Source organism: Alligator sinensis, unplaced genomic scaffold (genome assembly GCF_000455745.1).
Source record: "Alligator sinensis unplaced genomic scaffold, ASM45574v1 scaffold881_1, whole genome shotgun sequence".
In the NCBI taxonomy this organism is placed as follows: domain Eukaryota; kingdom Metazoa; phylum Chordata; order Crocodylia; family Alligatoridae; genus Alligator; species Alligator sinensis.
In genome coordinates, this window is record NW_005842346.1 from 1,047,035 (window position 1) to 1,064,907 (window position 17,873).

The window sequence follows — 17,873 nt, forward strand, 5'->3', positions numbered from 1 at the left end:
TATGCCTGGCTCCCTGCAGAGCTGGGTTGCAGATCTGGGCCGGAAGGCGCCAGAGTGGCTCTGGAGCTTCCTCCGCCCCGGGGGAGCTGGAGGGCATGGAGGGGAAGGAAGAGAGGAATTCTTATCTGATTCAGGATCTTAAAGTCCTTGGCTGCTGCTCCTTTGGCATGGCTGGCTGCAAGGCAGAGGCTGCATCTGTGCTACTGCACACCCTCTGACTTTGCCCCTGGAAAAATAACAGAACAATCTACAGCAGCGATCTCCAACTTTTTAAAGTAGGAGATCACCTTCAGCATTTAAAAGCAATCCAAGATCTACTGTGCGCCACCCTCCCCCAGCAGGTAAATCTGTGGGGAGGGAAGATGGGGGCAGATTGAGGCAGAGGGAGAAAAAATTAGGGGGCATGCCTCCCCAGCAGGTAAGTCCCACCTGGCCAGGGCCCCACTCAACTTACCCCAGCTCCTGCCTCTGCAACACTGTCCCTCACAGCAAGGGCCTCGATCTAGCCCCCGCTCCTTCCCTCTCCCATGGACTGACCTGCTGGGTTGTGGCATGCGCATGGATGTACATGGGCACTCAGCCCCCCATCCCAGCCTCAGATCAACTCCAAGAGGCTATGAGATCTACCGGTGGATCAAGTTCAACTAGTTGATGACCACTGATCTACAGGCACCTAAAGCTCAGAGAGGCAGAGCCTATACCTAATGCTGTCACTTCTGTGTTCAGTGTTTCTTATTTCTGTTAAGAGGGGTGCCCCTTTAAAAGTCCCAGGGAAGTCCGTTGTTTGTCGTGTTTGAGGCCCATTCTGGTGTCATGTCACGGACTAACTTTAGAGCAATTGATTTTCTTAATTGTCTGATATTTTGGGGATGGGTGTTGTCAGACTGTCATTCTCTCCATTTGGCATTAACGTAGTTATTTTCTGCCATTAAACTTCTTGTATGTAAGTAGCAAACACCACAACAAGCAAACGGATGTAAAGTTTCAGGAATATGTCATGTTCTTCAAAAATGGGGTGAAATTAAGAATGGTCAAGCTGAGTAACAGCAAAATCATCCTGACAGTAAGGGTGATACAGGTGTGGAAAAATGTCCTTAGAAAAGCAATGAAAATCGTTTCATTCATCATGACTGGACAAGGCGTTAGAAAATATTTTGTGGTAAGCAATCATGCATTTTAATGAACCTGAACCGAGTGAGTTGTGAGGCCTTGCTACATCCGATTTGTATAGAATATTAAGCAGCTAAAGATTAATTTGGCCTACCATTTAAAACATTATAGTTTTAAAGCAAGGTATGTTTGCAATGAAGCAGAAAAGTTAGGGGTGTATTAAAAAGGTTTTACTCACAAGTAGAATTTTGAGGAAAGAGGAACCTTGGATACCAAATGGAGACCTTTCTCCAGTTAATATGGAGGGGCTGTGTTCTTTGGAGGCTACATAAGCATACAAACTGACTGATTTCAGATCTAGATTAGTAATATTGTAGTTATTTCAGCACTGTGTTGTGAATCATGAGCATCACAACTCTGAAAAAACTGCCACTGCTGAACACTAACAAGACTGTCGTGTTTGGGCATCTGCTCTGGGAAGGCTCCAGAATTGTTATTTCTTTGGCCTATCCAGACAGTTCCCTTTTCACACAATGAGATCTTGTCATCCAGGCCCCCAGAAGCAGTGTGAAAGGGTAATTTTCAAGGCACCATAGTTATTTAAACACACCTTCCCAGATAATTTGTAGCTACTCTGGGTTTCTGTTCATCTCCAAACATATGTAAAAGTTAAATCAGATATACAGACTTTGTAAAGGTCTGTGGCACAAATACTCAACTTCAGAAAGCACAAGAAATACACTGATTAGGTGAGACAAACAACTACCATCCTCACACATACCTGTAGGCATTTCCCTGTCGTTTTCCTGTTGCCACTTGTGTGCTCGCTGGGCATTTTTACACATGCTCGTGCAGCAACGCCAGGCACTTTGAAAAGCGCCCAGTGCTGCATCACTTGGAGTTGTATAAGCAGGGAAATGCACATCAGCGCCCAGAAAATGGCAATGGTCCACTTTTGAACTAAACACTAAAAGGTGTTTCAGTTCAAAAGCACACCACCTCCATTTTCTCCACGCTGATGCGCAGTTTGCTGCTTATACAAATCCAGGTGATGCCATGCTTGCATGGAGAGCAGACTTGATTGAGTCTGCTCCAATATGCTGGATCTTTGGTGTGTCCAGGCATGAAAATGTATGTGTATAAATACCATCTGAGTTTAAATAATCTTCAAGGGCAGTGGTTTGAAACTTTTTTTCATTCTTGAACCCCTAAAAAAATTCTGATGGAAGTACAGACTTCTTTGAAAAGTAAATGTGGGTATTCACATACTTTTGAACAAAACCATCTTTTGCAGACCCTTTAGATGTACTCTGTGGACCCCAAGGGGTCTGAGGACCACAGATTGAAAACCACTGTTCTAGGGAATTCAGGGACTTCTATTCTTTCCATCCTCCACATGATTTCTCCTCTGACACAGTCTTCTTTCCTTGTATTAGCTTTCAAATTGGACAGTAAGAAATCCTTTTATAACCACTGTTCGGCCCATGGCCATTTTCAAAGAGCATTATAAGATTATATCTAAACATCATAATATTATAACTTTAAGATTGCTAGTAGTAGTGACTGACACGGCCAACTGTATTAGATTTTTACTATGAGACCTATTTTTGTTAAATTAATTAGATAAAAGCAGGCTTGCCAGTGAAGAGCATAGAACAAGGCAGAAAGAAACCAGGATGGTGGGTGGCAAGCGGCATCCCAGTATGGTGAAGGAAGGAGTTCAGAAATCCTATCAAAAACTGATTTTAACAAAGACATGCATTTTTTCTGACTCCTTCCAAAGCCATAGAAAAATGGCTTCAATCTGATCTCAGTGAAACAAAGATATTTATTGAATAAACCGAACCAAGAAATGTGTGCTAAACTAAGCCATTTACGAAGTCAAGGGATAGACTGGAGGCAAAAGGGGAGAACTCAATAAATCCAAGAAAACCTGTTACCAGTCTCTAAATCAGGGGTTCTCAAACTGTGGGTCACAACCCCGGGGGGGTCATGAGCAATTTAAAAGGGGGCTGCAAACTTTTCGGGGGGTATCACTGCAGCGTAGGGTAGCAGTGTGCGAGCTCCCTGTCCCCTACTGCCACCATCCAGCACTTGGGGTCATGGTAGCACAAAGTTTGAGAGCCCCTGCTCTAAGTCAAAAGCAAGCTCTAGGCTTAAAGAGTAAATTAACAAAGATATCAGCAGAGAGGCCATAATTGCAAACTGGAATTTGTAAACTGAACATTGGTCCCCCAAATTGTTACAACCAATATGGCCATTATTTGGGAATCTTGTTAGTGTTTGGGCATCTGCTCTGGGAAGGCTCCAGAATTGTTATTTCTTTGGCCTATCCAGACAGTTCCCTTTTCACACAATGAGATCTTGTCATCCAGGCCCCCAGAAGCAGTGTGAAAGGGTAATTTTCAAGGCACCATAGTTATTTAAACACACCTTCCCAGATAATTTGTAGCTACTCTGGGTTTCTGTTCATCTCCAAACATATGTAAAAGTTAAATCAGATATACAGACTTTGTAAAGGTCTGTGGCACAAATACTCAACTTCAGAAAGCACAAGAAATACACTGATTAGGTGAGACAAACAACTACCATCCTCACACATACCTGTAGGCATTTCCCTGTCGTTTTCCTGTTGCCACTTGTGTGCTCGCTGGGCATTTTTACACATGCTCGTGCAGCAACGCCAGGCACTTTGAAAAGCGCCCAGTGCTGCATCACTTGGAGTTGTATAAGCAGGGAAATGCACATCAGCGCCCAGAAAATGGCAATGGTCCACTTTTGAACTAAACACTAAAAGGTGTTTCAGTTCAAAAGCACACCACCTCCATTTTCTCCACGCTGATGCGCAGTTTGCTGCTTATACAAATCCAGGTGATGCCATGCTTGCATGGAGAGCAGACTTGATTGAGTCTGCTCCAATATGCTGGATCTTTGGTGTGTCCAGGCATGAAAATGTATGTGTATAAATACCATCTGAGTTTAAATAATCTTCAAGGGCAGTGGTTTGAAACTTTTTTTCATTCTTGAACCCCTAAAAAAATTCTGATGGAAGTACAGACTTCTTTGAAAAGTAAATGTGGGTATTCACATACTTTTGAACAAAACCATCTTTTGCAGACCCTTTAGATGTACTCTGTGGACCCCAAGGGGTCTGAGGACCACAGATTGAAAACCACTGTTCTAGGGAATTCAGGGACTTCTATTCTTTCCATCCTCCACATGATTTCTCCTCTGACACAGTCTTCTTTCCTTGTATTAGCTTTCAAATTGGACAGTAAGAAATCCTTTTATAACCACTGTTCGGCCCATGGCCATTTTCAAAGAGCATTATAAGATTATATCTAAACATCATAATATTATAACTTTAAGATTGCTAGTAGTAGTGACTGACACGGCCAACTGTATTAGATTTTTACTATGAGACCTATTTTTGTTAAATTAATTAGATAAAAGCAGGCTTGCCAGTGAAGAGCATAGAACAAGGCAGAAAGAAACCAGGATGGTGGGTGGCAAGCGGCATCCCAGTATGGTGAAGGAAGGAGTTCAGAAATCCTATCAAAAACTGATTTTAACAAAGACATGCATTTTTTCTGACTCCTTCCAAAGCCATAGAAAAATGGCTTCAATCTGATCTCAGTGAAACAAAGATATTTATTGAATAAACCGAACCAAGAAATGTGTGCTAAACTAAGCCATTTACGAAGTCAAGGGATAGACTGGAGGCAAAAGGGGAGAACTCAATAAATCCAAGAAAACCTGTTACCAGTCTCTAAATCAGGGGTTCTCAAACTGTGGGTCACAACCCCGGGGGGGTCATGAGCAATTTAAAAGGGGGCTGCAAACTTTTCGGGGGGTATCACTGCAGCGTAGGGTAGCAGTGTGCGAGCTCCCTGTCCCCTACTGCCACCATCCAGCACTTGGGGTCATGGTAGCACAAAGTTTGAGAGCCCCTGCTCTAAGTCAAAAGCAAGCTCTAGGCTTAAAGAGTAAATTAACAAAGATATCAGCAGAGAGGCCATAATTGCAAACTGGAATTTGTAAACTGAACATTGGTCCCCCAAATTGTTACAACCAATATGGCCATTATTTGGGAATCTTGTTAAGCAACTTCATTAAAAAATCTAAAAAACCTGGCTAGACAAGGATACCTTCTGTCCAAAACTGGATGCTTGCCTAAAGAGTTCAATCTTCAATGTTTTCATAAGCATTTAAATGCTGTCTCTCTGAACACAGAGTATTATCCACGTGTTTCCACAAAGCAGGCAAAAAGCTACCACTAACAATGCAGTCTCCTGAGTTTGGATCTTGTGGGATTTAAAAAAAAAAAAAGTATCTTTTTCCTTTAAAGAAAAATCAGATTAGTTAGCAAGAAACCACAGTACAGCAAATGTCACTTAAGAAGTCAGCAAGTATTTAAATCATGCAAACAACACAAGCAGTTTGCTAAATACCATTTATTTCTGGATTATAGGCACCATCTAAATAATTGTGATGGCTAACTTGTGTTGGAACAGTGTGGCTCAGCTGTTCCCATCTCATCAAGGCTCATTGCCTCATTACTTGAAGAAGTGTGTCCAGAGTGTACACCTCATTAAGGCTTGCTGTTTTGTTACTCAGACCACAGGCAGCACAATTAAATCAAACATGCCACTTACCTCATGTCCTTGAAGGGCGCAGTGACAGAGCACTGAGGGATGAAAAACACAGCTTCAGGACTTGCTGACCTCCAGGCTCACTCAATTTTTTGGTTCCCAAACAAATCTGGCATATAGGGTTTCCGCACACACGTCTAGAAACGTTTTTTGTCTTAGTGCTTCTGCCTTGCCCCTTTCCTATGCTCCAACACCAAGGGCATAGTGCATGTTTCCTACTTCTCCATTTTTTTTTCAACCAAAGCCACAGTCAGTGACTGTAGGACTCCTTCCATCAGCTCTGGAGACAAGTCTTTCTTCATATCCAATGCATGTAAAGATGCTTCAGCTCCGGAGGAATGATGATGATGAAGCAAGTGTCATAACATTCATATGTTGGAAGCATGAGGGCCAGGAAGCCAGCAATAGGTAGAAGGGTTAATGTCAATAAGACCATGGGCACCTGAAGGAGGGCCGTAAGGGCATTCGTAGATGATGTGGTTGGCCATCTGAGCTTGAGCACCACAGCTACAGCCAGGGTCATTGGAGAGGCCCCAAGAGTGCATGCTTGTCTTAAACTGTGCAATACCCGTTCTGAGATGGTTAAGAGCAGTCCAGGCCCTTCTGGGCAGCTGCCATCCTCAAGACCAAGGGAGGTGGTATTCTCTCCTACCTTGGGGGTCTTCAAGAGGAGGCTGGACAGATATTTGGCTGGGGGGTTATGACCCACAATTGTTCCTGCCTGGGGCAGGGGGTCAGACCTGATGATCTGTTTCGGTCCCTTCCGACCCTAAGCGCTATGAAACTATGCACTGTGACACTACTAGGCTGGAGTGAAAAGGATGGTCTGAATTTTTGGGTGTTGAGCCCTAGGGCTACAGTAACAGCTTGTATCCAGATGTTGTGGGAGGGAAGGGGGTGTTGGGAATACCTGAGAGGCCTGGTAAGTAGTCAACTAGGTGTGGCATAAGGCATTGGGTAATGGTCCTCATTACCAGAGGAATGAAACTTTGGAATAAACACCAGTAGGTTATTCTGTTGGCTGAGACTAAACTCAGTGACGAGGGTAGTAACCACTTCCCAGTCTGCATGTGCAAGTTCATCCTAGAAACAGATCCACACGACAGTCTCATTTGGCCATGGTAGTAGCAGCCTGGAGAGAGAGCTGGTTGAGAACTGCTATACCATGAATTTATCCCCAAGCTGACACTGCCATATTAGTTTTGTCTGATGTGTGGGTGGGCTCTTGTCTGCATTAGGTTTATCTGATAAAATAGGTAAGTTGACACTATTGCAGGGGTTCTCAAGTAGGGTACTGGGAAATTCAGAAAAGTTATAGAGGGGTAACTTTGGATCTAAAAACCACTGATCTAGACAGTTCGGAAAACCTATCTGTTTGTCAAGAAGATGAATTAAATCAGTGATTTTCAACAGGGGTGGCACAATACCCCAGGGTGCCGTGAGATATTTCCAAGGGTGCCACAGTGCCTGGTCCCCGTGCCAGAGGAAAGCAATCACTTCTTTCCTTGCTTACTGCCAGGCTTCCCAGTAAACTGAAGATAAGCAGTACTCACAGTGGCTCCCCACTCCCTAGTGCTCCCAACACTCCTGGATGTGGGCTCATGTGCAGAAAGGAAGACATGGGACCACACTTTTCAGCCTGGCTCATGCCCCCACTGTTTCTATGCTTCCAGGGATAGTAGGAGGCTGCAGGTGCATATGGTTCTGGTTGCCATGCATGAGTTCCCGTAGAAGCACCTAGGGTGGCCAGGATTTCACTTTCCTCTTCAGATACAGACTAGTGGCTGGGTGGCAGAAGGCTGTGGAAAAAGCAGGGCACAGAGTAGTGTGGTCATGTACCTACCACCTTTACCTAGACCAGCTAGATCTGAGGTCAGGATTTCTCAACAGGATGCCACTAAATTCCAAAAACATTATGGATGGGTGCTATGACACTGAAAAGGCTGAGAACCACTGAACTAGATGCAAACACTCTGCGCATCTGGACTGGCTACCACTTCCTTGACAAATGAAGAGAACACACCCAACTGGCAAGAGCTGTATCACAAACCAACTGTGCTTCGAAATATGCAAAGATATGGAAACAGTCGATTACATAAAACACAAAGCAACACCTCTTTGAATGTATGTAAAAAGAGGTGCACTCTAATAACCAGTTCAGTACCTCAAACTCAGTACTTTGTTACAGGATGGCATCTGAAGCTACTAATGAAACAACTCATTTACATTTAGAGCTGGTCAAAAGACAGATTCACAACAAACTTAGAATTTTCATTTGGCTTTCAGGAATTATTCCTTTTAACTATGAAAGCTTTCTAAAAGATCCTAGTGATCAAAAACATTTTTCATTATGTGATGCATCACATGCATCAAACATTTTTCAACATCAAAAAACACTGAAAGGCTTGCTAGTTTGACAACAAAATAGTAAACAAAATATGAAAAAGTTGAGAAGTCTTTATAGAGATTTCCAAAAGTTTTTTGGAAAATGGTCATTTTCCTACAAAAAGTATTAATATACAGTACCCTTTTTGACAGAAGAGTGTTTATTTGAAAAAACTTAAGTCAACTCTAGTTATTTAGGATCTTAACCACATCAAACTGATTTTTAGTACTTAGAAGTACATAAGAGTCCAAGACAACTGTGAGAAGTTTAAGTACATTTTATTAACAATGCATCCCTTTGATAAGATTATGCTTCAGAAGGCTTTTAATGCCCATAGACATGAACTGTACACACTATACAAAAACAAAAACACAAAAAAAAAAAAATCAAGGTGGGCAAAACCATTTTGGGATAAGCCTCTGTTTAAATTATACACAGCTCAATGAAATATTCTTAAGGAAAATATATAAATACTTTTTCTTTCTATGTTACAGGTATACAATATAAATCAGATTTCAATGTCTTGTTCAGTGACCTACAAACACTAGATCCTCCAAATATGTAGCAGCGTATTACTAAATAAAAAAAGAAAAGACCACTAGAGGCAGGGAGAATAACTCTTGAGATTTTCACAATCCCTTCCCTCTTCAAAAAGATTAATTTACATCATCTCTTATAATGCAGTTTTAGGGATTCTGACAGCCAGTACTGGAACTTTTTAATTTTTTTTTTAAACTACTTCTACAAAATGTCTGCCTTTCCCCCTAAGACATTGCATTTTGTGCTAGAACAACCTATTCAGTGGCAAAATGGCATGTTATACTTTTTGGCATAAATTACATTTCTCAAATTAAATAGTGTATTTTACAAAGCAAGTCAAGCAAAATGTGCAATTTCTGCATGCTGTGGCATTGCTATCCACCTATTTTACAAAAATAGTCCAAAGAAAATCCACATTCTTTACTGAACATACAAATCTGGTGCGAACAAAAGTAACTAGGAAACCAAAGCCAGGAGTTAAAAAAACAAACAAACAAAATTGCAAGACTAGTCTTTCAGGGGTAAATAAAAGGGCTCTAGTATGTTCCCAAAGGTCTTTTACAATCTTAGAATTCCTTTACTACTCACTACTACACCTTGAGTAAGTGCATAGTAATGAAAGCATCACTGAAGATGATTATAGGACCTTCTTTCAGCTGCCTCTGCAATGAAGCACAATCAGAACTTCCCAGAGGGGTAGCAAGGAGAGGACGTAGGAGACATTTCTACAACCTTATAAAACTTTCTTTCATTAAGATTCCTCATCTTAGACTTACATTCACCTTGTTACAGAAACGTGCTTTACCTAAAAAGCCACAACTGTGGATCCGAGTGCAGACTGTAATGGAAGCATTGACAATTTCACCTCATCACACTTCGTTACCAGGGCTGTCCAACTGGCAGCCCACAAGGGGTTAAATTGTAGCTCCCAGGTTCCCACCTAGCTGCATTGCTCTGGGTTTCTGGGCTCCCACTCCTTCCAGCTTCCCCTTCCCTGTCCCAGGGGGTGGGACAGTGTAGCCTGCAGTGCTGGGGAAGCCCTACGGCCTAGGGTGTTTGAGAGGCTTGATGGCTGGGGAGGCTTTGGGTGAGGTGGGGCTCCTAGTGCAATGGTGGGTAGAGAGAGGTGGGTAGGGGCAGTGCCCAGAGGTGTGCAGGGCAGCAGGGGGGACATGCTGTGTGCAGCCCTGGGGCCCCCGGCCTCCACTGGTACAGCCCATTGAGCATCCAGCCCCTGGTTGCTTAGAAGTTGAACAGCCCTGAGCTAACTGTTTGAGAACTATTTCTAGAGTAGGCATTTCTATTGTTCTTCAACTTCCCTCTCTCAACAAATTAGTTTCATACCTACTTTCCAGTTCACTGCATACATTTAAGTACAGTGACAAAAATCTCAGACTGGTCCTTTATTTGCTCTGCTGGTGTGCACTTTAAGGAAATGTAACTTACCTCTGAACACTCCTACCCAACTCTTCAGGCCAGTCCTCCCATCCTAAAAATTAAGCTTTTCAAAGGTGTAAGCTACTGAACACGTTACCATTTTAGTGTGACTTGAAAAAGCAGTTTTGATCATTGTAAGTCTGTCCAGAAGTGGGACTATTGGCTGAGGGAAAGCTATTCTGTACTTCAAGTACTGTGTGTGCAATGGCCCGAGTTACTGAGCATGCACAAATGTTCATGTTTAGGGGAAGGCACTTCAAAGACTGTTTTCAGAGGTGATGAACATTTGCAACTCCCACTGAAAAGTCACTGAGGTAGGAGAGTTCAGCACCTCTGAAATTCAGGCCTGTTTTAGATGCCTAAATATGGATTAAGGTGCTTCAGGCACCCTCCTCTGAGAGTTCTGGTTATGCTGTAACATTTACTCTTTGGAGTTTTCTTTATCACAGCAAATGCAAGTCCTGTATGTCTGGAATGCATGCACTGTTCATGAATGCTGTATGTTTTAGTACATGCTCAAAAGCATTACAAATCTTAGGTTTGGAAAGATATAAACTGTCTGGGATGAGGTGCTGCTGGCTTCTCTCACTTCCCCTTCCAAAACAGTGGAAGGGTTTTCAAAATACATGTTAGGATTCTTACTTTTTTCTTTTCAATGTAAATACTTTTTAAAGTGACAGAATACTGTTCTTGAAAGAGAAACTTTGCAAAGGGATATTTTTAAAATTCACTCTAAAATGAGGAATGAAGTATGTCATTTGTCCAAATGTCAAATTACTTCAAATTATACAGTGCCCTTTATTTGCCAATTAAAACTAAATATTAGTGTGACTCTAATATAAATTAAGTCTAGAAATGCCTTACTAATGAAATGTATGGTACTGACCCTGCACCTTATGAAAAGTCTTAAAATCTACACATATGGATACATTTTGAAGAATTCATATCATTACAACTGAACTTTGAGCAATGATTAGCACATTAACTTTTTGTTGCCATGGCTCCCCACACAAGACTGAGTAGTTGAGGACACGTAGGCACTTGAGGATGGAAATCCAGATATGTCGGTGCACAAGGGAGTTAGAGTAGCATTCGTTTTAAAAAGTACATTGTAATCTTCGTTTGCTTCCTTTTTGTTTAGGGAAAAAGAGGCCTTTCTAACATTTTACATTAAGTGCTATAGATAAAACTGGTGACAAATACAGATTTTTTTTTTTTAAATACAGGTGATAAAAATCATCTATTTTGCCTTAACTGCAGAAAAATAAACATGGAGTTATTTGATGTAACCCCATCTAGAGTTAACTCAAATATCTTATACTCTATCCTAACTGAGGTAGTGTTTTAAACTACTGTATAAGATATGCTAATCCCATTTTTGGTGGGAATACTATATTATTTCCTTTGGAGTTTATACCACTATTTGGTCTACTGTGGTTGACATTTTGGTTTTGCAGAAATGTTTATTTCTTAAGACCAAAGCAATCCAAACAGTTATTAGTAGGTGATATTTTCAAGGTGTTTTCAAATTGTCTTGTATACACGTTGTTAGTTGTGTCACTAATGGCAACAAAGTTATTTTTTTCTGCTTTTCCTTCAGTGGGAACATGTGAAAAGCTCACAGAACTACATCTGACTCTGAACTGCAGTTGATAGCGCTGTAACTACTGTACTGTAACATGTTGGTATGAAGTGCACACCATGACACAGTGAAGCCAATTCTACAAAGCAAGATGAAAATGTTTCACCCACGTGATGAATTTCCAATAAGATCAACTGAATTCTACATTTCACCAGGAACTGTCTTTTGCTGTTACTAGTTCAGAGTGCTACCTGTTGAAATTTTCAATAGCATAGATAATAAGTTAAGACGGGGCAATGCCATTAGATTAAATTTCCTCACACCTAAAGCAGTAATCTGGCATGATTTCAAAATGGATAAAAACGGTTTTCTACCTAGTACTGTTCTGCTGAATGGCTCACCCTTCTGAAGATCAAAGGGTAACGCTTTCCATTACATGCTTTCCAATAAAGGTGGCGATGCTACGATATATACAAATTTGCATATATTTGTATTTAATTGCTAAAAAGGCTTCAAGTCTCTAGATGCATCAGAAGATTGGGGTTTTTCTTTTTTCATCTTGCGCTCAAAGTTAGCAACCTCACTAGTAACAGGGTGAAGGCAATTACTGTACATATTAACAGTCACTGTATCACAAAAGTTGTGCAAAAGATCTAAAGAATATCAATAGAAAATTAAAGTACTGCTGCTTGAAAGTTTGGTATTTAAGGCTTTTCACTACAATTATTAGCATTACCTATTGACTGACCAGTCACACACTGAAAATTCAAGCAAATCTTCATTTTAGAAAAAAACCCTGCTGCCATGGAAAATGGAAACTGCCTATTTACTAAGTCTTCCCTCAAAAGCAGCAATGATCAAATGTTTTCAAGTTACTGGATACAGTATTCACCCCATCTGACACAAATCATACTTGTTAGAGATTATCATTTAGGAATAAGACCAACATTAATTCTACATGAACATGAGTGTAGAAACTCCAAAGAATACATGCATAATGGTCAGGGAAAACAATCAGATTTTAGTTGATTTACACCTAAAGAATTTCTCATTTTCAAATCAAACTGTAGTGAAAATCCTTACCTCATTCAGATAACATCATATAAGTAAATGCAACAAAACTGGAGAGACTGCTAATAAAATAAGAACTCTTGCAACTATAGTGACATTAAAATAACTTATAAGAAAACCCCAGATTCATAGAGGCTTTCCTTTCTGTCTGAGATTATAAATCCCCCAAGTAGTGTTACAAACATTAAGAAAACTAACACAGACGGGCCAATATTAATCCCCTGGTTTCCATGGTAATAGCATGCTTCCATTGTAGAAAATGGAAAGGAGTTTTGTGTACCCTGATGTCTGGTGTCCAAGGGTTAAAATGCAAGGCACCAATCTGCTTACCTGGAACAGAATTCCAAGTCAACCATGTAAAAGATGTTTCTGCAGACTGTCCTATGTTTAAATGTCATGTTAAAAAAGAAAATGAAAATCTGTGGCAGGTGTTCAGTGCTTGGCTCTTGCATATATTGGTAATTACTATTATTAAAACTATGGTAATGTTATCGATTCCCCAAAGGGCTCAGAGGAAAGGGGCAGTGATTTGTTGAGAAAAAATATCTTTAGTTCACTCTTCATGTATCAGTGACTTCTGGAACAGTCTAGAAGATGATTCTCCTAATCTCTGCTCTACAGTCAATCAGAAGTCATCTGAGGCTTTTAACAAGTTCATACACTGCACAACAAACAAAACTGAGGTCAGGATTCAGCTGATGTATCAATTATTGGTTGTTTTGATGGTGTTGCTAGAACAGCCTCTGCTTCTTCATGCATCTAGGGGAAAAGAGGATGCATAATATATGTTACATGTTTCTGTGTTAAATTCTGTAGCCTATAAAATAAGCACAAAAGCACTGCTCAGTTTAACCATGGAACTTGCATTAGTGATGTCATTACATCTAAAACAAACCTCCACTTACCTGTAAAAACTGTACATCTTGAAATAATTCCTGTATGAATCTTCGAGATGGTAAGCGAAATGTGCAGTGTGCTAGCAAGTAGGACACCTCTGAGTAAAGGCATATATCATCAAATGCTTGGGGGTATTTCTCCTTAATGCTGATCAACAGGAAAAAAAAGGCATTTTAAATATGATCTCACTTCAAATTTGATTATATTTTAAGAACTGTTCAATTACATGCTGCTCAATATAGTTAATGACATTTAACTCTAACTGGAGAAGTTGAGGCTTATGAATTCAATGATCCGAAACAATCAACAAGATATGAAGAGGAGGAGTACGCAATTCAAATGACCCGCAAAGCTAATTATTATTTTACTCTTTAGGCACAACAAGCAATTTGACATACTAGCTATTATTTTGTATCCAACTAAAGGAAATATAGTCTAAATGAATTTTCATATGAATATATAAATAATATCAAATGTGAAGACACTATTCAAGTTCTGAGGGTAGGTTCTGTTTTTAAAAATAAGTCAAAGAACAGAACAAAATATTGACCTAACTGACGATATCAAGCGTGGTTAAAAGAAACGTACACTATTTGTCTGCCATTCAGCAACAAGAAAATGAATATGCTGAGGACTTAACATTCATCAAGTTTTTAAAAATAATAACTAAAATGGGCATTTCAAAGCTGCCTGCTAGCAGCCATCTTGCCAAAACATGGCGTAAGTTTTCACCAGCTGCACTATGAAAGCCTAAAGCTTCTATCATAATATTGAGCAACCAGAAGAATTTTCCCAATGTACTGATAAACTCCAATTAAAATATAAGAGCTTACATGGTTTAAGTAAGTACATGGTTTTGATCTTGTTCAACAGAGATTAGATATGAAGAAAAAAAAACTAGCTATTGATTCATAAAGTGGTTAATTTATTTATGCCAGGGATTCTCAAACTGACTCACAAGCTTCATGGAGTTGCTGGCAGTTGCTGAAGAACGAAGTTCAACAATACACAGACAAGTGCGCACACACGTATCTTTTAATTTATTACGTTTTGATTTTCTTCAGTTTTTGCTTATTATTTATTTTACAAAGTCACTTAATGATAAATTATTTGAGCTGGAGCAATGCACCCAAGTCACAAATTCTGGGGCATGCACATCTCAAGGGCTGCATATTGTGTGGTTCTCAGTCATTTCAAGATATTGGTTCACAGCTAGAAGGGTTGGAAGTGTGGTCATCCCTGGCTCATACTATGCTAAATAAAATATTTAAGATGACCACAGTCTTCAAGAAATATCTATATTTCTCATACAGTATCTTGAACTGGCAAGTTTTGAATGTATGGACCAAAACCACAGTACAGTACATACAGAAAATATTTAATGAAAACAACTCTTAATGGTCAGTGCATTATTATGAAACAATTGAACAAACAGCTATGAATCAATGTGGTAAGGTTTAACCATAAATCTTAACAGGCAGATTTTTAGAAGAGCTAGAGATGAAAGCATGCACGTCTGTGCATGCTTGACCCTGATGGTCACAGGCACATTTCTGAGTTTAAGGAGTGCATGCAGAAGCTGGAGAGCAGGGGGTCCTCAAGAACATCCCTGTTGTGGCACATTGCTGCCAAAGTATAAACATGTCTTATCCATCCTGGATCCTCACCCATGGGATGGGAGAGAGCTCTGACAAAACTGTTCAACAATGCCTAATGCAGTCCTTATTTTTGCAGTTATTACTGCAATCCTTTGCTAAAGATCAATGGTGTAAACTGTTTTAATGCAGTTTGAAGCCAGCAGAAAGATATGAATACAAATTATAAGAATTTTACAACATATGTATACTGAACGTCGGTAAACATTGTAATACAAAGAGACACATTTTACTTACGTCAGGAGCCCAGTCTCATGGCCTTTTGTTCCTACAGAACTGCTCAAATTGATTACTAAACGTAAGACTTCTTTCCGCAACAGTATACGGCACACCGGTGTATCATCTGGGATAGATTTGACCCCTTCAGAAAATAGAATTCATTGTATGAAATTGACACAGGGCATACTTTCATTGGGCTAAATGGGAATACTGTCTGCTAACTCTAAAAAATTACTGCATTTGATGAATTTCCATCAATCTTGTTAAAAATGCAAAGATCAAGGAGCTCTACATAATTTTTCATTCACTTAAACACAACACCAGCTTATTGTGAAAAAAGTAGATGAGAAGTTCAGAAATGCTGCGTAATATATCTTGTAGAATTTCAGTTTTAGTGCTGGAAATCTCAATTGTGGTGTTGAGTTGTATCACATTGCTACCAAAAACTCCCAGTTCAACTGAAAGATAAGTCTGTCATTGTGCATGAATTACAAACTGTCAAGGCTGGCAAGGATCTACTTTATTTGTCAAGTAATCATCTTAATTCAAAATCTTAGCCACCACCAGCTGATTCAATATAAATTACATATATCTTCCATAGTATTTTATTTTTAAAGGAATAGAAGCATTTATCAAAGTGTCTAAATATGGTTCCTGTTCTACTCCAAAAATCCAAAGTACGGGATAAAATGTTCAAGATTCATATGAATTACCAACAGTTTAAGATAGCAACACTAGAAAAATGGGAGGGGTATATTGATTTAAACTAAGGCAAAGAAAGGTTAACTGAGTTCCAAAAGGCTGCAATGACTACATAGCAGACTGGAAGATGTATCTATAGCTTCTAATTTGGCGCTCTTATCTTTGACCCCATCAGCTCTTTGCTAGTTGACAGAAGCATCTTAAAATATTTTAAAAGGTATTACACTGCTTTATTATGGTGAATGAAAAATAGAATGTCTTTTTTTGCAATACAATATCTAAATATAAGAGAAAATGTTACAGATTAAGTACTTTTCACATACTAAAATGGTATTCCAGCTTACCTAGTACAAGATCTGTACTCTTGGTGCTACTAGCTGAACCATGGGATACGGCATCACTACAGCCTGAAATCCCAGAAAACTTTGAGGAATGAGAAACCACATCTAAATGATTATGGATGGTCTGTCCACACCAATCAGGATATGGAATGTCTGAAAAATCTGACAACAAACATTGCATCTTTCAATAGAACAGTATGATAATATAAATGTATCATTAAAGACAAAAAGGAAGATAATTTTAATGCATTAAAACATGTTAGAACATACATTTTATTTACCCAGAAGCAAAAATACTGATTCTTTGACAAAACTATCTATTTCTGAGATTCAGTTTCTCCTCTACATGTATGAGAATCATCATATACTGAAATGAAAATCGTTAAAGCAGCATTAATCTAAACATTAAGGCTACATATACATGTGCTCTGGTGTGTTTGAATTATAATGCATTGAAGCAGACTTGATTAGACTAATTACAACGCTCTAGCATTGCTGTAGCATCATGTGTATAAGCCCCTGCAGGTTTAAAAATGGCTGCTGGGGTGCTTTAACTAAAGTTCACTGAATGAGCTTTAGTTAAAGCATACCATGGCCACTTTTAAATGTGTGGGGGCTTAATACACATGATACTGGCGTTTTAATTAGAGCAGCTCTTTGTATAGACACCCTTAGAGACAAATACTTCCAACTAAAACCAAATTTTGGAAAAATGGCCTACAACAGAACAATATTAATGGTAGGTATACTAGGCCCCTGCCACATATTACACTTAAAACATGATTAATCAGTTAACCAGATCACAGGCTATGACCCAGCCATGGTTAAAGCAACTAATGGCATCATGAAGTAATGAATAAGCCAAGTTATTCCCCCCCCAAAATGTGTAATAATTTTGTGGCTGGATACTATCATGCCATTAATTGAATGTGTGGCTAGGTGCATCCCTACAGCTGGGAGTCCAGATCAGCTGAAAGGGTTTCCACATGTGGTAGCCTGCTACTTCCTAGTGCAGAGGAAGCCCAGCATCATGATCTCAAGATTCCCCTGCACTGGCAATAAGACATGATGGGATCTGATCCCAAATCCCATAATCATGTGGCACGGGCAGGAAGTCCAACTGTGTGGATCTCATATCAAATTCCATCATACCTTTACCTGTATGTCTGGCAGGGGTCCTAGCATCATAGTAGCACTTAGAGACTGAGATAAAGTTTCATAGTTTCTAGGGTCGGAAGGGACCTGGGCAGATCATCTAGTCCGCCCCCCTGCCATGGCAGG

The 17,873-nt window shown here is 39.8% G+C and overlaps 1 protein-coding gene across 3 annotated transcripts in view; it reads right to left on the minus strand.

Annotated features, from left to right (window-relative positions):
- Positions 1-8,409: 8,409 nt before the first annotated feature.
- RICTOR (RPTOR independent companion of MTOR complex 2) overlaps positions 8,410-17,873 on the minus strand; it is a 145,698-nt gene continuing 136,234 nt past the window's right edge. For all 3 annotated transcript variants that reach the window (XM_025210396.1, XM_025210394.1, XM_006028940.3), the window contains 4 exons: positions 16,596-16,754; positions 15,568-15,691; positions 13,684-13,822; positions 8,410-13,537 (listed from right to left, as the gene is read on the minus strand). In XM_025210396.1, coding sequence (XP_025066181.1) covers positions 13,463-13,537; positions 13,684-13,822; positions 15,568-15,691; positions 16,596-16,754 — 497 coding nt within the window. In that variant the 3' untranslated portion in view covers positions 8,410-13,462. The remainder of the gene's footprint in view (positions 13,538-13,683; positions 13,823-15,567; positions 15,692-16,595; positions 16,755-17,873) is intronic.